The sequence below is a fragment of the Mandrillus leucophaeus genome, unplaced genomic scaffold, assembly GCF_000951045.1.
Source record: "Mandrillus leucophaeus isolate KB7577 unplaced genomic scaffold, Mleu.le_1.0 Scaffold427, whole genome shotgun sequence".
NCBI lineage: Eukaryota > Metazoa > Chordata > Mammalia > Primates > Cercopithecidae > Mandrillus > Mandrillus leucophaeus.
The window spans coordinates 254,409-275,330 of NW_012104554.1; the positions used below are offsets into that span (position 1 = coordinate 254,409).

At 36.3% G+C, this 20,922-nt stretch overlaps 1 protein-coding gene across 2 annotated transcripts in view; it reads left to right on the forward strand.

The window, feature by feature from the left end:
- Positions 1–20,922, forward strand: part of CEP83 (centrosomal protein 83kDa) — a 105,664-nt gene that overhangs the window by 42,178 nt on the left and 42,564 nt on the right. For both annotated transcript variants that reach the window (XM_011993160.1, XM_011993159.1), the window contains exons 7-9: positions 3,618–3,732; positions 5,470–5,614; positions 5,728–5,877. In XM_011993160.1, the coding sequence (XP_011848550.1) occupies positions 3,618–3,732; positions 5,470–5,614; positions 5,728–5,877 (410 nt within the window). The remainder of the gene's footprint in view (positions 1–3,617; positions 3,733–5,469; positions 5,615–5,727; positions 5,878–20,922) is intronic.

Sequence of the window (20,922 nt, forward strand, 5' to 3'; positions counted from 1 at the left end):
ATGATGACCTTAAGGAGATTTCACATTCAGCGAGGTAAATTCTTCTAGTTCCCTCATAACGTTTTTCATTTTCAGAATGCCAATAAAAGATAGTTTTAAGGAAGCCACCCAACAGAGTTGTCCTTATTTACCTAAATTAATGAGGTAATTACGTCTCAGAACTTTGAAAACGATCAGGATTTGAGTACCGTCTCTTTGGAATCTGTATCCAGGGCTTCTTAGGTAATACATATTGTCAATTATATTTCCGTTTCTTGCTTGTTTATACTGTGCTCTTGTGTGTCTTTCTGTGAGTATGTGTACTTTAACAGATCCTGACCCCCTATAAAATGCCCAGTATTGCCAGTTTTGACATTTATTAAAGTTTTGTTAGTAATATCTGAATACTTCCATTGTGTGAAAAACATAAAGCAAATTCACAACATAAAGGCCAGAATCTATATGGCAGACATTCTGTGAAGAACAGGGTGACTTGATCCAGTGGAGCTTCAGGAGACCATGAATTACTTGAAATTTTATGCAGCATTTTAACATGAGCATTTTATTTTTAAAAAATCCCTAATTTTCCTAGGATTTGGGACTTGATCACAAAGAAGATTAAGAACCAGGGATCTAGGGGCAGAAGGAAACCTTATTGTAACATTTGGAATTTGGTTCAGATTACTCATAGAAAAGTGCTATTATTGTCATTACTGGGTAATAAATTTTCATACGTTATTTTAAGTAAAATTCCTTTTAGTATATTTTTAGGAAATTAACAGTGTTCGTGTAAGTGCATCGGTGATGTTAGGATGATACAAATAAGGCAATAAAGAAAAGCTTAAGATCCATAGATGAGTAAATTTGATGCAGAGAGGACAGGTACATTGCTTGAGCATATACCACTGGTTTAACAGCAAAAGGAGGCCTGAACAGACAGACCTCACTTGTTGCTTGACTTCCTATTCGGTGTTCTTTCAGTTTCAATAATTATAGTTTAGTTAAAAATGTCTTCTCATTTCAATAAATCTTAGGGTGAAATGAAAAAGAAGTTTTTGTAGATCTTGAAGTTACCATGAGGTGAATCAACTTCCTATGAAATAAGATAGCTCTAATTTTCCACCTTATGCAGCTATAGTATGTTTGTTAATGAAATGCTGTGTCATTCTTACCCTTTTACAGTTAGTATATAATAGCAGGTTATAATTACGTTTGTCATAGTGATTGGATTTTCTTTGTAATTATATTTCCTCAAAATTTTGAAGTATTTGTAATTTAAATTCTATCTGTCCATGAAATTATAATGTAGTAAAACCCAATCTACAGAAAGTTTAAGTATTAAAACAAATTCTCAGCTGCTTTCATGTAAACATCATTTTATAAAACTTACTTTTGTAGAAAAGAACTTCTAAAAGGAAATTAAAAATGCAGGCTGGGTGTGGTGGCTTGTGCCTGTAATCCCAGCACTTTGGAAGGCCAAGACAGGTGGATCATGAGGTCAGGAGTTCAAGACCAGCCTGGCCAAGATGGTGAAACCCCATCTCTACTAAAAATACAAAATTTAGCCAGGTGTGGTGGTGCATGCCTGTAATCCCAGCTACTCGGGAGGCTGAGGCAGGAGAATCGCTTGAACCCCGGAGACAGAGGTTGCCGTAAGCTGAGATCAAGCCACTGCATTCCAGCCTGGGTGACAGAGCGAGACTGTCTCAAAAAATAAATAAATAAAAATGCAAAACTGATGTCAGCACAAGGTTGCCATTTTATGAACGGTCATTTAAAAATCTACGAGTTAATTTGGAGGGGTGTCTTATTGTAGTTACCAGTACGAAGGCAGTACTCACTTTTCTGTTTATTTCCTTTAAATGAAGATTTTGCATGAAACTATTCCTTGAAACATTTTCAGGACCTTTTGTTGATGGAGTCTCTTCCAGTAAGACACTTCTATTTCTCATCCTTGCCCTCTGGCTCTAGGACCTCTTTTTGATTTGTGTCTGACTCCCAACTCTAGTTTTTATGGGGTTTTTATTGGACTCTTAAGTAAATTGTCTTTTACTTTCCTGTTTCTACCATCTCACATTTTCTGTATTTGACTTGTATATATTTGTAGTTTCCTACTCTGATTCCATAGTTTTCTATATTTGGGTAATATATCAGAAAACGGGTCATCTAATCTTTATGTTTGTATTGATTAAATCCTTATTATATGACTATATCTAATTTTAGAAGCTCCTTACCAAAGAGAAGGCTATGGAAAATGAATTTATATGATTTATTCTTGTTCCTGCCTCTATCCCCTACCTCATACTTGTGCACATGCGCACACAGACACAATCAATACACATAGACTATTTTGTCACCAGATACAATTGATTCTTCATTCCCCCCCTTTATTCATTCTTTGCCTCTTAATTGATTTATTTACCTTCAGTTTCTTAAGCCAACAGATTTACATTAATTAATTGTGCCACCTTCAACAGCTAACCGAAAAACAACCCTTTCGTATGGTATATAAAGTTTATTCCCTGCCATTCCTCCACAGATTTCACATCTGCCGGTGCTCTCCATGTAATACATAGCTTGTTTTAAGAGCAGACCATGTCATGTTACACACATAATAACATTTTATATGCTGTTCCTTCTACCTAGAGTACCTTCTTTGTCCCTAACACATTTTTTATTCTTAAATTTAATTTTAATTTTTTTAGAGACAAGGTCTCACTCTGTTGCCCAGGCTGGACTACATTGGCACAATCATAGTTCACTGCAACCTCAAACCCCTATACTCAAGTGATCCTCTTAGTCTCCCCAATGGCTGGGGCTAAGGTGCTAATTTAAAATTTTTTTTTTTTTTCAGAGAAAGGATCTCACTATGTTGCCCAGAGTGGTCTCCAACACCAGGCCTCAGACACTTCCTTCTGCCACAGCCTTTTGAGTAGCTGGGATTTTAGGTGCAAGTTACTGTGTCCAGCTCTGGACACTTTTTAAAAGGAAGGTTTCAGGCCAAGTGCAGTGGATTACACCTATAATCCTAGCACTTCAGGAGGCCAAGGCAGGAGGATTGCTTGAGGCCAGGAGTTTGAGACAAGCCTGGTCAACATAGCAAGAGTCCATCGCTACAAAAAAATTGAAAAATTATCTGAGTGTGGTGGTGTGCACCTGTAGTCTTGACAGCTACTTGGAATGCTGAGGAGAGAGGATCACTTGAGCCCAGGAGTTTGAAGTTAAAGTGAGCTATGACTGTGCCACTGCACTCCAGCCTGGATGACATAGTGAGACCCTGTCTTTTAGAAATATTAACAAATTTAAAAAGTTTCAGAATTTTTTCCCTGCAGATTTTCCAATCATCAAGTATTTGATTTTAGATACTTGTGATTAAGTCTTTAAGGCAAGATTAAGCCAGAGGACCATACATAGATATTCGTAAGGAAATGCCTCAGTTCTGTTAGGAAAGAACAGTGTTTTCTTGATGTCTCCTTATTTGAAGTACTGTTGCAGGCACTGACACTCCTTTCTTCTTGAAAGGTACTTAGACTCTACTTTACTATCAAAGCATTTTCTCGTTTCCATTTATGTTTTGGGGTAAGTATTGAATGACAAGGAAATGACGAATAGTAATTTCAATTTTTAATTATCAACAGGTGAAAGAACTTAAACATTCAAACAAACTGGAAATAACAGACATCAAACTGGAGACAGCAAGGGCTAAGAGTGAGCTAGAAAGAGAAAGGAATAAGATTCAAAGTGAACTGGATGGTAATGTGTGATTTCCCTTGCTGCTGCTGCTGCTTATTTTCAGATATGAACTCAAATTATTAAAAGAGTTGAACATGAATTTTTATTTCCAGATTTTCAACGTAGTTTAGTTTTAATTTTGGAGTACATATGAAATGTTTATTATATGTTGAGTGTTTTGTTCATTGTAAGACTTAACAACTTTTAAAAAATCAGTCTTATGTTTTTATCATAGTTTTTGGATACATAAATGAACTTTGTAAATGGGATGCCATACTTCGTGATTTATAAATCTTAAATCTATTTATTGTGTAGTTTATCACTCCCAGGACATTTTAAGTCTAGAGAATGTGAAGAAGATAATTGGGTTCCAGGCTTAATTTTTTTCAATTAAAAAATTTTTTTTATGTAGACCCTAGGCCAGTCATTGTAGCCTAGTGTAGAGTAGGCTTATTTTTTTATTTTTTATTTATTTATTTATTTTTGAGACGGAGTCTTGCTGTGTCCCTCTGGCTGGAGTGCAGTGGCGTGATCTCGGCTTACTGCAAACTTCATCTCCCAGGTTCATGCCATTCTCCTGCCTCAGCCTCCCGAATAGCTGGGACTACAGGCGCCCGCCACCAGGCTGGCTAATTTTTTGTATTTTTAGTAGTGACAGCGTTTCACTGTGTTAGCCAGGATGGTCTTGATCTCCTGACCTCGTGATCTGCCTGCCTCGGCCTCCCAAAGTACTGGGATTACAGGTGTGAGCCGTGCACCCGGCCAAGGAGGCTTATTTTTAAGTTCCAGTTTAATCTTAGAACATCCATCTCATCAGGTTTCTTCATTATTTATGTTGTTTCTAACTTGAAGTATTTAAATAAGCTTACATTTGGCCTATAGCTATCCTTGAGTTGATCTGTAGTTGAACTCATTTCAGACAGAGTTTATGATGAATGCCTTTCATGTTTTGAAACGGGGTCTCACGTTGTTGCCCAGGCTAGCTTTGAATTCCTTGGCTCGAATGATCCTCCTGCCTAAGCCTCCTCAGTAACTGGGACTACAGGTGCTAACACCGTGTCTGTATGCTGTGAATGATTTTTTCCAATTATTGATTTCTATTTATTTGGCTCATGGATTTCCATAGAGTTAGGGAGTAAATTTTTTTAGGAACTTAAAGGATGCTGCATTTTGTTTTTACTTTGAGTTAGATGTGAGTTTGCTTTAATTATTCCATCTGCAAAGTATTTGCCATTTCATCACAAAGATTTCTGAATTCATTGTACAAACTTGAAAGTGTCCGTGTTATTTATACTTCTGCTAGAAATCTAGCAGTTCTGCTAGAATCAACAGGTTTTGAAGGGTTTTGTGATTTATTTCACTCTGCTATCGGCCAGCTTTGTCTATGATGCTGTCTTAGAGGCTTAGGTCACAGAACCCCTTTAGAAGTGAAGAAAGTAAACCTCTGGTTTATCATCCAGGTTGTTCTCAACTCTCAGTGTTCGAATGAGTAAATGTATATAGCCTTTTATTAAAGTTTTTATATGTGTATGCACTAAATAAACAGTGACAGGAAAATTTGCTCTGAGTTTTATCCTGTTTCATTCTCTATTTTAAGAGAGTTTATTAATGATGTGAGTATTATTGAGAATATATATTCATAGAGACTTTCTACATTCTTTTAGTTGTCTTACCAGCTTATGAATACTTGCTGTTAAATGTGACTTTTCATCTTAGTAACATTGAATATAGTACATTTTTCTCCTTAAAAAACACTAGGATTACAGTCAGACAATGAAATTCTCAAAGCAGCTGTTGAACACCACAAAGTGCTCTTAGTAGAAAAGGATCGTGAATTAATACGTAAAGTACAAGCTGCCAAAGAAGAAGGTTATCAAAAACTTGTGGTATTACAAGATGAAAAGTAAGTACTTAATTACCTTAGTTTGACTTAAATATCCTTGCAAATGAAAACATTTTGCTGTTATATCATCTTTATTATAGTTCTTGTAACATAATTATGATCTCTTGTTTTAGGTTAGAACTCGAGAACAGATTAGCAGATTTGGAGAAAATGAAAGTAGAACATGATGTCTGGAGGCAATCTGAAAAGGATCAGTATGAGGAGAAATTGCGGGCTTCACAGATGGCAGAAGAGATCACCAGGAAGGAGCTTCAGAGTGTTAGGTGATATATACATAGATATTTAAAGTTTTTCATGTTGAAATAATGTCAGAGTTAACAAAATGATGTACAAGTAGTACAAAGAATTCCCATGTGCCCTTCACCCTTATCTCCCAAATACGGATACCTTATGTAACCATATTATAATAACCAAGATTAAGAAATTAATATGAATATGATCAGGAAATCAGACATTACTATTATAAAATCTATTAACTGTACTCAAATTTTACCAGTTGTCCCACTGATGTCTTTTTTCTGGTCTAAAACCCAATCCAGGATCACACATTGCATTTAGTTACTTTTAATATGGAACATATGAACACTTTGACAAATACTTATCAGTATTTTGTATATCCTCTCTCAATTTGGTTTTGTATTGCATTTTTCATGGTTAAATTCAGGTTAGGCATTTTTAGGAAAACATCAAAGTCATGTGTCCTCAGTGCATCATATTAGGAGGTTCATGATTTGGCCCCTTAACTGGTGATTTTAACTTTGATCACTTAGTTAAGGTGCTATCTGCCATGTTTTTCCCCTATAAAATTACTATTTTTTTCCCTTTGTAATATATAATTATCTTGTGGTTGCCCATATGATATTTCAAGTCTATGTAAATATTCTCATATTTTGCCTTTATATATTCTTCCATTAATTTTAGTATCCATTGATAATTGTTATCTGAAACAGTTATAATTCTAGCGTTTGCCAAATGGTGATCTTTCCATTTCTGTGATCCTTCCACATTTATTAGTTGAAATTCTCCTGAAAGGAAGAGCTTTCCATTCTCCTCTAGATATATTTATATCACTATGGATTTATACATTCATATTTTTTCTATAGATTATAATATTTTGTTATAATATTTTGTGTTGCTCAACTTCTCTCAGATTTGACTATTGGAAGATCTTTCAAGTTGAATCCCATGTCCTTTTGACATAATCCCACGATTTATTGTGACTTTCTTCTATCTTTATAGGATGTTCTATGATTCTCTTTCACTTTCCCTGCCCCAGCCCTGGAATTAAGCATTTCTCTGAGGTGCTTTGATTCCTTTTTAATTGGAGAATGGCATTTAGAAACCAAAATCTCAGCTCTAGGTATGCTTGTTGGTACTAGAGAGTCACTGCTTCTAGGTCCTCTCAGTGAACTGAAAAGTACACATTTATGTCTATTTCTTTATTTTTTTCTCTATATTAATAATCTTGAGTTTACATTGATATTTCCGGCTCTGTTCTAGCACCATGGAGTTCATTCTGGCCTTCCTCTTTTCATACTTGCAATTCTTTTGACAGTGAGAAAACTGATATTCATTATTCATACTGTATTTACTCAGTCCTAGAATATAAAATTGTTTTAGAATTGCTAACTCATCACTCAATGAAAAACAAACCCATTAACTTATATGTAATATTTGTGTATAGTTGTTTTTATCTTTAACCTTAGAGTATATAGTCAAAATATTGTTTTCCAAAGTTACTTATGATTTTTCTCCCTGAATTCTCCTTTAATGTGGTTTGTTATTCACTTATAAAGCAGGTTTATTCTTTCTGTTCTATTCTATTTTGAGTCCATACATCATCCTTGTTTATTTATTTATTTATATATTGGGCTTTTGAAATATCTACATGGTTCTAAAAGACAGAACTATAATATACCAAAAAACAAACAAACAAAAATAAAAAAAAACCTCAGAAAGGTGCCACTTCCCACATCTGCTCTACCCTGTTCCCATTTCCCTCATCTTTTCTCCTCTGTCCTGCCCCTATGTGAGATTAATCTCATTAGTTTCTGGTTTAGACTTCCTACATTTTTTGTTGTTGTTGTTGTTCCTCACAAATACCAGATGTCATTGTATTTTTCCTTCTTTCTTATCAGTGTACCCTGGAAACTGCTTCAGATTAGTTCATAGAGATTAACCTCATTCTTTTTTATGGCTGCATAGCACTCCACTATGTGTTTCTGTCAGTGTTTAGTGAAACAATCTCTTAGGTTTATTTAGTTTCCAATATTTTGTCTTTTTTTTTTTCCGAAACAGAGTCTTGCTCTGTTGCCTAGGCTGGAGGGCAGTGGGATAATCTTGGCTTACTGCAGCCTCTACCTCCGCCTCTGGGATTCAAGTGATTCTCCTGCCTCCTGAGCAGCTGAGATTGCAGGCATATGCCACCACAACTGGCTAAAATTTTGTATTTTTAGTAGAGGTGAGATTTCACCTTGCTGGCCAGGCTGCTCTCAAACTCCTGGCTTCAGTTGATCTGCCCACCTCGGGCCTCCCAGTGTACTGGGATTATAGGTGTTGAGCCACTGCACCTGGCCTCCAGTATTTTGTGATTACAACTGATGATGCAATCAATAATGTTGTACATGTAAATATTTTCATTTTCTGGAGCTGTATCTTCAGGATGAATTTCTGAAGTAAATTGGTGGGTCAAAAGGTAAATCATATGCAGTTTTGTTGGATATTGCCAAATTTCCATCCAAGAGAATTATATCACTTTGCATCTTAGTGTAGTTTAATTTGCATTTCTCACATTATAAATGAGATTGAGCAATGTTTCATTTGTTTAAGGGCCATTTTTACATCATTTTTGTATGAATTGTTTGTTCCTGTCTTTCCCTATTGTACTTGGTTTTTTTGGCCTTTTTTACCTTGCTTAATTTTTTTTTTTTTAATTAGCTTGCTTTTTAGGAGTTCTTTATATATCAGGATTATGCTGCAGATATTTCCTGTCAGTGTGTGTCAACAGTCTTTTGAGTTTGCTTCTGTTATTTTTTTGCTGTGCAAAAATTTTTATTATGTAATCAAATTTAATCTGTTATTGCTTCTGGGTATTAAGTCAGAGTTAGTAGTCTCTCCCTGAACTGAGGTTAAAGAGGAATTCACTTCTTTTTGCTTGTATGGTTTCATTTTTTACATTTAGTTCTGTGATCTATTTGAAGTGTATTTTTTTGTATGCTGTGAGGTATGGATTTAATTAGTTTTTTCTAAGTGGCTAATTGTCTCACACTTTTATTAAAAACCTGTCTTTGCCCCAGTGATTCATAATGATGCTTTTATTGTATTTTAAATTTCCATATATACTTGGGTATATTTCTGGACTTTCTATTCTGTTTCACTCATCTGGTTGTCTTGTTCATGTGCCATTTTACAATTAAAAAAAAAATTTTGTTTCAATTTTTATTTAGAGACAGAGTCTGTGTTTGTTGCCCAGGCTGGAGTGCATGATCATGGCTCACTGTAACATTGAACTCCTGAGCTCAAGCAGTCCTCCCTCCTCAGCCTCCCAAGTAGTTGGGACTTTAGGCGCCTGCACCATTATTATGATACTTTAATTATAGAGGCTTTATAGTATGCTTTAATATCTGGTGGTGGTACTCGGTCCTTAGAGTTTTTCTCTCAGTATTTTCCTAGCTAGTATTGTATGTTTGTTTTTTCATATCAACTTGAATATTAATGTCTAGCTCCATAAAAAAGTTTGTTTGCAGTTTTATTGGGATTTCATTAATTTTTTTCCAATATTTGAAAATTGATAAAATACACATAAAAATAAAATCTTGCATCTTAACTAATTTTTTGTTTTATTTTGTTTTGTTTTTTGTTTTTTTTATCTTAACTAATTTTAAGTGTACAATTCAGTGGTATTGAATACATTCATATTGTGGAACCATCATTACCATCCATCTCCAGAGTTCTTTTCACCTTGTAAAACAAACTGTACCCATTAAACAATAACTCCCCATTACCCCATCCTCCCAACCCCGGGTAATCACCAGTTCACTTTCTGTCTTTTAGGATTTTTGACTATACATACCTTTGTAAGTGGAATCAAGCAGTATTTGTCTTTTTTTGTTTGTTTGTTTTGTTTTTTTGGGGGGGTTATTTTACTCAGCATGATGTCTTTTTTTTTTTTTTTTTTGGACTGGGTTATTTTACTTAGCATGATGTCATTATTATTGTTGTTATTATTTTGAGACAGAGTCTCACTGTTGCCCAGGTTGGAGTGCATTGGCGTGATCTCAGTTTACTGCAACCTCCATCTCCTAGGTTCAAGCCATTCTCCTGCCTTAGTCTCCCAAGTAGCTGGGATTAAAGGCGCCTGCTACCAAACCTGGCTAATTTTTGTATTTTTAGTAGAGATGTGGTTTCACCATATTGGCCAGGCTGGTCTCGAACTCCTGACCTCAGGTGATCTGCCCACCTCAGCCTCCCAAAGTACTGAAATTACAGGTGTGAGCCACCACACTTGACCTAATGTTCATTATTTTCTAAGGCTTAATGATATCTCATTCTGCGTATATACTGTATTTATTGATTTGTTTACAGACACCTGGATTGCTTCCACATTTTAGCTATTAATGATGCTGTTATGAACATGTGTGTACAAACATCTCCTTACAACCTTGGTTTCAGTTATTTTGGGTGTATATCCAGAAGACGAATTACTGGATTATATTGTAATTCTGTTTATAATTTTTTGAGGAACTGCCATTCTGTTTTCTTCAGTGGCTGCACCATTTTAAATTCCCACCAAGAATGTACAAGCCTTCTGATTTCTCCATATCTTCACCAGCACTTATTTCATAATTTTTAAAAACTTAATTGACACACAATTGTACATGTTTACAGGGTACAGTGTGATATTTTGATTCATGTATACAGTGTGTAATGATCAAATCAGGGTAATTAGCATATCCATCACCTCAAACATTTAATGCGTTCTTTCATTTGGGAACATTCAAAATCGTCTCTTCTAGCTCAAATATACAATAAATTAGTGCTAATTATAGTCAGCCTGTAGTGCTGTAGAACACTAGAAATTATTCTTCCTATCCAATAGTAATTTTGCATTTGTTAACCAACCTGTATCTTCCCTCCTCACTACCCTTCCAGCCTCTAGTAACCACTATTCTACTCTCTAGTTCTATGAAACAAACTTTTTTAGCTTCCACTTGTGAGAACATGCAGTATATATCTTTGTGTGCCTGACTTACTTAATTAACCTATTGTCCTCCGTATTGTCCATGTTGCCATGAACGACAGGATTTCATACTTTTTTATGGCTGAATAGTATTCCATTGTTTATATATGCCACATTTTCTTTATCCATCCGTCTGTTGATGGGCACTTAGGTTGATTCCATATCTTGGTTATTGTGAATAGTTCTGCAGTAAACATAGGAGTGCAGATATCACTTTGACATACTAATTTCCTTTGGTTTGGGCATATACCCAGTTGTGGAATTGCTGGGTCCTGTGGTAGTTCTGTTTCAGTTTTTTTTTGAGACAGGGTCTCACTTTGTCACCCAGGCTGGAGTACAGTGGTATGGTCGTGGCTCACTGTAACCTCTGCCTCCGAGGTTCAAGTGATTCTCTTGCCTCAGCCTCCCGAGCAGCTGGGATTACAGGTGTGTGCCACCATACCCGGCTAATTGATTGATTGATTGATTGTATTTTTTTGTAGAGACGGGGTTTCACTGTGTTGGCCAGGCTGGTCTCCAACTCTTGACCCCAAGTGATCCGCCTGCCTTGGCCTCCCAAAGTGCTGAGATTATATGCGTGAGCCACTGCACTTGGCCTGTTGTTAGTTTTTTGTCGAGCCTCCTTACGATTTTTCTTAATGGCTATACTAATTTACATCTGCACTAACAGTGTATTAGAGTCCCTTTTCTCCTCATTCTTGAAAACATTTGTTTTGTCTTTTTGACGGTAGGCGTTCTAGCTGGTGAGATGAAATCTCATTGTGGTTTGATTTGCATTTCGCTGATGAATAGTTAGGTTGAACAATTTTTTGTAAATGTTTTTCATAAATTCATAATCCATTCAGATCATTTGCCCATTTTTAAATGGAATTATTTGGGGCTTTTTGCCATTGAGTTGTTTGAGTTTCTTCTTTATTCTAAATGTTAATCCCTTGTCAGATAAATGGTTTGCAGGTGGGCCAGGTGTGATGGCTCACACCTGTAATCCCAGCACTTTGGGGAGCCAAGGCAGGCAGATCACCTGAGGTCAGGAGTACAAGATCAACCTGACCAACATGGTAAAACCCCGTCCCTACTAAAAATACAAAATTAGCTGGGCCTAGTGGTGTGCGCCTGTAATCCCAGCTACATGGGAGGCTGAGGCAAGAGAATTGCTTGAACCTGGGAGGCAGAGGTTGTGGTGCGCTGAGACCATGCCATTGCACCCCAGCCTGGGCAAAAAGAGTGAAACTCTGTCTCAAAAAAAAAAAAAAAAAAGGTTAGTTTGCAGGTATTAATATTTTCTCCCATTGTATAGATTGTCTCTTTGCTCTATTAATTGTTTCCTTTGTTGTGCAGAAACTTTGGTTTGATACAATCTCATTTATCTATGTTTGCTTTTGTTGCCTGCATTTTCTGTTGTTATGGTTGTTTTATTTATTTTGTTTTTGTATTTATATAAAGGATGGTGTTTTGCTGTGTTGCCCAGGCTGGATTGCAGTGGGTATTCACCGGTGCAATGCTACTATTCTTCAGCATAGAGTTTTGACCCACTCTGTTTCTGACCTGGGTCAGGTCAGCCCTCCTTAGGCATTCTGGTGGTCCTCTACTCCTGGGAGGTCATTATCTTGATGCGAAACTTAATGTGGATGCCTGATTGGAATAGCACACTATAGCACCTACAGCACAAAATTTCTGCACTCAGGTGATATTCTTGCCTCAGCTTCCCAAGTAGCTGGGACTATAGGCATGTGCCACCATGCCCAACTTGTTGCCTGTGTTATTGAGGTCTTACCCGTAAAATCTTCACCCAGGGCAATGTCCTGAAGTCTTTTCCTTGTGTTTTCCTGTAGTAGTTTCATAGTTTGGGACCTCATACTTAAGTCTTTGATTTTTATATATGATGAGAGATGGACCTAGTTTTAATTCTTCTGCATTTGGATATGTAGTTTTCCCAGAATCATTTATTGAAGAGGCTGTCCTTTCCCCAATGTATTTTCTTGGTGCTTTTGTTGAAAATCAGTTACCTGTAAATATGTGGAATTATTTTTGACTTCTCTATTCTGTTTCGTTGGTGGGTGTATCTGTTTTTATGCCAGTACTATGGTGTTTTTGTTACCATAGCTTTGTAACCTATTTTGAAGTCAGATAGTGTGATAGATATCTCCAGCTTTGTTCTTTTTACACAGGATTGCTTTGACTTTTCGGAATCTTGTGACTCCATGCAAATTTTAAGATTTTTAAAAAAAATTTCTGTGAAGAAATTAATTGGTAATATGGTAGAAATTGCGTTGACTGTGATCACTTTTGGTAGTATGGTCATGTTAACAGTATTAATCTCCCAATCTGTGAACATGAGATTTCTTTTCATTTTTTGGTGTCTTCAATTTCTTTAATCCGTATTTTATAGTTTTCCTTCTAGAGATCTTTTACCTCCTTGGTTAAATTTATTCATAGGTATTTTAATTTTTATAATAAAGAAGATTTCTTTCTTTTCCAGTTAGTTTGTTAAGTATGTAGAAATGCTACTGATTTTTGTATGTTGAGTTTTTTTATCCTGAAACGTTAATGAATTACAAGTTCTAAGAGCTTTTTGGTAGAATATTTAGGTTTTTCTGTATATAAGATAATGTCACCTCAAGTGGACAGTTTTGACTTCTTTTTTATTTGGAAGCCATTTATTTCTCTCTCATATCTAATTGCTTTGGCTGAGATTTCCAGTGCTGTGTTGAATAAGATTGACGAGGGTGGACATCCTTGTATTGTTCTGGTTCTTAGAGGAAAAGCTTTCAACGTTTTTCTGTTCAGTATGTTGTTAGTTGTGGTTTTGTCATATATGGTATTCATTGTATTGAGGTATGTTTCTTTTATACCTAATTTTTTTAAATTTTTGTCATGAAGGAAAGCTGAATTTTTATCAGATGCTTTTTCTGCATGTATTGAAATTATCCTTTTTTCCTTCATTCAGTTGATATGATGTATCACATTTATTGATTTGCATATGTTGAACCAACCTTGCATACCTGTGATAAATCCAACTTGATCATGGTGAATAATCTTTTTAATGTGTTGCTGGATTTGGTTTTAATGTGTTGCTGGATTTGGTTTTATTGAGGGTTTTTGCATCTGTATTTATTAGGAATACTGGCCATAGTGCTCTTTTTTTTGTTGTGTCCTGGTCCTGTGTTTTGGTGTCAGGGTAATGCTGGCCATATAGAATGAGTTTGGAAGATTTCTCTCCCTTTCAATTTTCTGGAGTAGTTTGAGAAGAATTAGTATTAGTTCTTTTTTAAAAGTTTGGTAGAATTCAGCAGTGAAGCCATCTAGTCCTGGGCTTTTTTTCTTGGGAGACTTTTTATTGATGATGCAGTCTTGTTACTCATTATTGATCTGTTCAGGTTTTGTATTTCGTTCTGTTTCAATCTTGACAGGTTTTGTGTGTTTAGCAATTTATCCATTTTCTCTAGGTTTTCCAATTTGTTGTCCTACAGTTGCTCATAATAGTCTCTAATGATCTTTAGTATTTCTGTGGCATCAGCTGTAATGTCTGCTTTTTCATTTTTTATTTTATTTATTTGGGTCTTCTCACTTTTAGTCTAGCTAATGTTTTGTCAATTTTGTTTTTTCAAAAAACCAACATTTTGTTGATATTTTATAGTTTTTTAGTCTCCTTTTTTGTAAATTTCTGTACTGATTTTTATGTTTTATTTCTCTCTACTAACTTTGGGTTTTGTTCTTGTTTTTCTAGTTCCCGGGGGAACATGATTATGTTGTTAATTTGAAGTTTTTGTACTTTTTTGATGTAGGCATTTATTGGTATAAACTTTTACTCTTAATTCTGCTTTTGCGGTGTTCATTGCATAGGTTTTGGTATGTTGTATTTTTGTTTTTATTTATTTGTTTTTAAGAAATTTTTCTATTTACTTGGTTTTTTTTGTTTGTTTGTTTTTTTGAGACAGAGTCTCACTCTGTAGCCAGGCTGGAGTGCAGTGGCATGATCTCAGCTCACTGCAGCCTCTGCCTCCCAGATTCAAGCAATTCTCCTGCTTCAGCCTCCCGAGTAGCTATGACTACAGGCGCATGCCACCACACCCATCTAATTTTTGTATTTTTAGTAGAGACAGGGCTTCACCATGTTGGCCGGGATGGTTTCGATCCCTTGACCTTGTGATCCTCCCGCCTCAGCCTCCCGAAGTGTTGGGATTACAGGTGTGAGCCACCACACCCGGCCTTCAGTTTATTTTTTAATTTCCTCCTTGACTCATTGGTCATTCAGGAGCGTGTTATTTAATTTTCATGTATTTGTACACCTTTCAGAGTTCTTCTTGTTACTAATTTCTAGTTTTATGTTACTGTTGTCAGAAAATATACTTGATATGATATTGATTTTTAAAAATTTATTGAGACTTGTTTTGTGGCCTAACATATGGTCTGTCCTGTGGAACACTCCATGTTCTGGTAAGAAGAGTGAATATTCTGGCCAGGCATGGTGGCTCATATCTGTAATCCCAGCACTTTGGGAGACCAAGGTGGGCAGATCACTTGAGGTCAGGAGTTGGAGAGCAGCCTGGCCAAAATGGTGAAACCTTGTCTCTACTAAAAATACAGAAAAAAATTAATTGGGCTTGGTGGTGTGTGACAGTAATCCTAGCTACTCGAGAGGCTGAGGCACAGGAACCCAGGAAGTAGAGGTTACAGTGAGCCGAGATTGTGCCACTGCCCTCCAGCCTGGCTACCAGAGCAAGACTCCATCTCAAAAAAAAAAAAAAGAAGAAGAAGAAGAATGAGTATTCTGCATTCTGCAGCTACTGGATGAAGTGTTTTACAAGTGTCTGTGAAGTCCATTTGGTCTACAGTGTAGTTTAAATCCTATTTTTCTTTCTAGGTGATCTGTCTTATGCTGAGAGTGGGGTATTGAAGTCCTCTACTATTACTGCATTGGTGTCTGTCTTTCCCCTTAGATAATAATTATATTTGCTTTAATATATCTTGGTTCTCTGGTGTTTGATGCATACATATTTACTATTGTTAATCCTCTTGCTGAACTGTTTTTTTTTTTTCCATTATATAATGAACTTCTTTGTCTCTTTACAGCTTAAAACCTTTTTTTTACAGTTTCTTTTTACAGTGTGACAAACTTTTCACAGTTTTTGATGTAAAGTTTGTTTTATCTAAGTAAGTTACTTCTGTTCATTTTTGGTTTCTCTTTGCATGGAGTTTTTGTTTGTTTGTTTGTTTGTTTTCCCACTTCATTTTCAGAGTATGTGTGTCTTTATGGGTGAAATGAGTTTCCTTTAGGCAGCATGTATTTGGGCTTTGAGTTTTTATGCCTTTACCCAGTCTATGTGTCTTAATTGGGGGATGTAATCTGTTTACATTCAAAGTTATTCTTGATAGGCAAGGACTTAGTCCTGTCATTTTGTTAATTGTTTTCTGGTTGTACTGTAGATCTTCTGTTTCTTTCTTGCTCTCTTAATTGTTTATATTTGTGATTTGGTGGATTTCTGTAGTGACAAAGTTTGATTTCTTTCTCATTTGTATATCTCTGCTCTACTAGTGAGTTTTATTCTTGCATATTTTCATAATAATAGTCATTGTCTTTTCATTTTCAGTTGTAGGACTCCCTTAAGAATTTCTTGTTGAGTAGGGGTAGTGGTGATGAATTCTGTCAGTTTTTGCTTGTCTGAGAAAGACTTTGTTTTTTCTTCATTTCTGAAGGATAGTTTTGTTGGGTATAGTATTTTTGAATGGAAGTTATTTTTCTTTCACTACTTTTGAGTACATCATTCTGTTCTGTTCTTGCCTATAAGGTTTCTCTTGAGAAATCTGTTTGTCTCGTGGGGATTTTCTTACTTGATGCTTTTTTCTTGTTGTTTATAGAATTCTTTGATTTGATTTTTGATGTTTGAGTATAGTGTACCTTGCAGAGGACCTTTTTGGGTTGAATCAGTTTGGGGTCTTTGAGCTTTTTGGATTTGGATATTCATCTCTCTCCTAAGACTTGGAAACTCTATCTACAGTTACGATTTTGTTTACAACATTTTTGATACCGTTTCCCATCTCTTATTCTTCTGGAATTTTATGATGTGAATATGTGTTCACTTAATGGTGTCGTATAAGTCTCATAGGCTTTCTTCATCCCTTTTATTCTTTATTATTATTTGTCTGACTGGATTATTTTAAAAGACCTGTCTTAATGTTCAAAAATTCTTTCTCCTGCTTGATCTAAACTGTTGCTGAAATTCTTGATTGTATTTTTATTTTTGTTCATGAAATTCTTCAGCTGCAAGGATTCTGTTTAGTTCTTTTTTATGATATCTATCTCTCTAAAATTTCTCATTCATATCATGATTTTTTTCTGATTTTGTTGAATTTTGTATCTGTATTCTCTTGTATCTTTCCAAGTTTCCTTAACATTGTTATTTCAAATTTCTTTTCAGGCATTTTTTAGATTTCTTTTTCATTAGGGTCTATTACTGGAGAATTGTTGGGTTCCATTTGAGGTGTCATGTTTTCTTTTTCATATTTCTTTTTTTTTTTTTTTTTTTTTTGAGACAAAGTCTCGTACTGTCACCCAGGCTGGAGTGCAGTGGTGCATTCTTGGCTTACTTCAACCTCTGCCTCCCGGGTTCAAGTGATTTTCCTGCTTCAGCCTCCCAAGTAGCTGGGATTACAGGTGCCCGCCACCAAGCCCGGGTAATTTTTTGTATTTTTAGTAGAGACAGGTTTCACTATGTTGGCCAAGCTGGTCTGAAACTCCTGTCCTTGTGATCTGCCTATCTTGGCCTCCCAAAGTGCTGGAATTACAGGCGTGAACCACCACGCCCAGCTTTTTTCATGTTTCTTGTGTCTCTAAGTTATTAGGTGCATCTGGTAGAACAGTTGTCTCTATTTTATGGAGTAGCCTTTGTAACGAAGGACGTTTTCCTGTATATTTGTCATGCAGTATTGTTTGGGTAGGTGCTTTGGCTTTGTTTCTGGATTAGTGCAGTAATGTAGTCTCCATGTGATATCTTTGGCTGTAATTCACGTCAGCAGTGTCTGCAAGTACCTCAGTGGTCTCTACTGTGGATTTTTGTTGAGTGAATCTCATGTCTTTGCTGTTGATAGGGGCCTCTAGGTGGAACAGTTCTCAGGTTTTGGGTGGTGGGTACTCATTGGGTGTGGTGGCTTTGCCAGTTGTGGGGTGGGGTTGCCAGTGGTGGCTGTTGCCAGATGGGTCCATCCTTGGTCCCTACAGGTATGTGGAGTGCATTTCTGCTTCACCAGTTGTGGGAATGGGATTGCTGGCAGTGGCTGGCAGCTAGTTCTTAAACCCTAGGGACTGCATGCACCAGCGCCCTTGGTCTTGGAGGTGGCCTCCCTGCTGTGCTAGATTGCTTGTTCCTTTAGGTCCACTATACCAGCTCAGGTGCTGGAGTTTTGGCTTTACTGCTCTGTGTAGCTGAGGTTGTGGTGTTGGACCCTTTTATTTGGTTGTGGTGTGATTACAGTGGGACCCTTCAGATGTGGAAATACCAGGTCTGTTGAACCCCATGGCAGCATGTATTTTAGCGTTGGCTCGGTTCTCAAAATGGTGCATGCTGTAGCAGCTTGGGTTACAGGGAGTGGGGGTACGCAGTGTGTGTGCCTTCTCTGGAGCAATGTAACCACGTGGACTCCAGACAGCTCCCTGTACTGGATTCAGGGCCTGTTAGGACTCTAGGGCTCTTCTGTAGCTAGGTTTACACATGTCCACAGTGGTATTAGGGACTGCTAAGGAACTCCTACGTACCATTTCTTGCACAGTGGGGAGTCTTTCTTGGTTCTGAGCCAATCCCAGCTGGGTGCTTTGCTTTCTTCTCTATGCTGCCATCTCAAGTCTCCATGATTAAGTGGATTTTTTTTCCCTTTCATGTAAATTCTGTTGTTCTCCCTTGGAAACTCTACTTGAAGTGCAGTTATTTACTTGTTATTTTGGACCTTTGTGGAGGAGTGTTGGTCCTCTAGTCAGTCATCTTAATGATGTCTTCCTCATGTTTTTTTGATAGTAGCCATCCTAATAGATGTGAGGTAGTATCTCATTGTAGTTTTGATTTGCATCTTTCTAATGATTAGTGGTGTCAAGCATCTTTTAATATGCCTGTTAGCCACTTGTATATCTTTTTTGAGAAACAGCTAGTCAAGTTCTTTGCCCATTTAAAATTTTTATTTTTTATTTTCGTTTAGTTTTTCTCTGTATATTCTGGATATTAATGCCTTATCAGATATATGATTTGCAAATATTTTCTCCTATTCTGTAGTATTTTACTCTGTTGATAAATATCTTTTGTGCAGAAAAATATATTTTCATGGAGTTCATTTTGTCTGTGTTTTTGTTGTTGTTATTGTTATTGCCTATGCATTTCGTGTCATATCCAAGAAATCAGTACCAAATCAAATTCCATGAAGCCTTTCCCCCATCATTTCTTCTAAGAGTTTTATAGTTTTAGGTTGTACATTTAGACCTTTGATCCATTTTAAATTAATTTTCCTATATAGAGTTAAAGAGAGGTCCAAGTTCATTCTTTTATATGTGTGTATCCAGTTTTCCCAGCACTGTTTATTGACAACATTGCCCTTTTTTAATTGAATGACCTTGGTACTCTTGTCAAATTCATTTGACCCTATATGGGAAGGTTTATTTCCGCATTCTGTATTCTATTCCAGTTGCTTATATGTTGGTCATTATGTCAGTGTCACACTATTTTGATTATTATAACTTTGCAATAAATTTTGAAATAAGGAAGTGTGAGTTCTCTAGTTTTGTTCTTCAGGAGTATTTCATCTACTTGGGTTCCCTTGAGATTCCATATGAATTTTAGGATAGATTTTTCTATTTCTGTACAAAGTACTGGGATTTTGATAGGAATAACATTGATTCTGTAGATTATTTTTGGTAGTATTGACATCTCAACATCAAATCTTTCAATTTATGAACACGGGATGTGTTTCCATTTATTTATATCTTCTTTAATTTCTGTTAGCAATGTCTTTTAGTTTTCTGTTTATAAGTATTTCACCTCCTTGGTTCAGTTAATTTTTATATATTCTTTTTGATGCTGTTGTAAATGGAATTTTCTTCATTTTCCTTTTCATATTATTCATTGTTAGTGTATAGAGATGCAGCTAATTTTTGTTTGTTGGCTTTGTATTCTGTTACTTTGCTGAATTCATTGTCTTTCTCTTGCCTAATAGCTCTGGCTAGAACTTCCAGTTTCATGTCGAATGGAAGTGGCAAAAGTGGGAGTACTTGTTTTATTCCTGATCTTAAAGGAAAACATTTCAGAGTATCACCATTGCTTATGATACTCACTGTGGCTTTTTGATGTATGGCTTTATTATGTTGAGGTAGTGTCCTTCTATTCCAAGTTTATTAGTGTTTTTATCCTGAAAGGGTGTTGAATTTTGTCAGATGCTTTTTCTGTATCAGTTGAGATGATCATGCATTTTTTTCTTCATTCTTTTAGTATGGTGTATTATTAGGTTGTTGCGAAAGTAATTGTGGTTTCGGACCATGAATTTTAAATCAGTGTAACTAGGCTCAAACACAGCTTTATTAATCAAAATAGGAACCATTGCAGTCAACACTTTTTTGCCAATAAGTTTGTTTATTCTTGTAGTATAAAAATCCATGCTTGGGGATTCGACAAACTTTTTTTTTTTTTTTTTTTTTTGAGACAGTCTTGCTCTTGTCGCCCAGGCTGGAGTGCAGTGACACAATCTTTGCTTACTGCAACTTCCACCTCCTGGGTTCAAGCGATTCTCCTGCCTCAACCTCCCGAGTAGCTGGGATTATAGACACCCGCCACCACGCCTAGCTAATTTTTGTATTTTTAGTAGAGACAATGTTTCAAGATGTTGGCTAGGCTGATCTCGAAGTCCCGATCTCAGGTGATCCGCCTAGCTTGGCCTCCCAAAGTGCTGGGATTACAAGTGTGAGCCACCACACCTGGCGGGATTAGACAAACACTTAGAAAGCATTTTGTGCATCCTGCTTGTTGTGGAAGGATTTTCCCTGCAAAAAGTTGTTGAGATGCTTAAAGAAGTCATAGTCAGTTGGCAAGAGGTC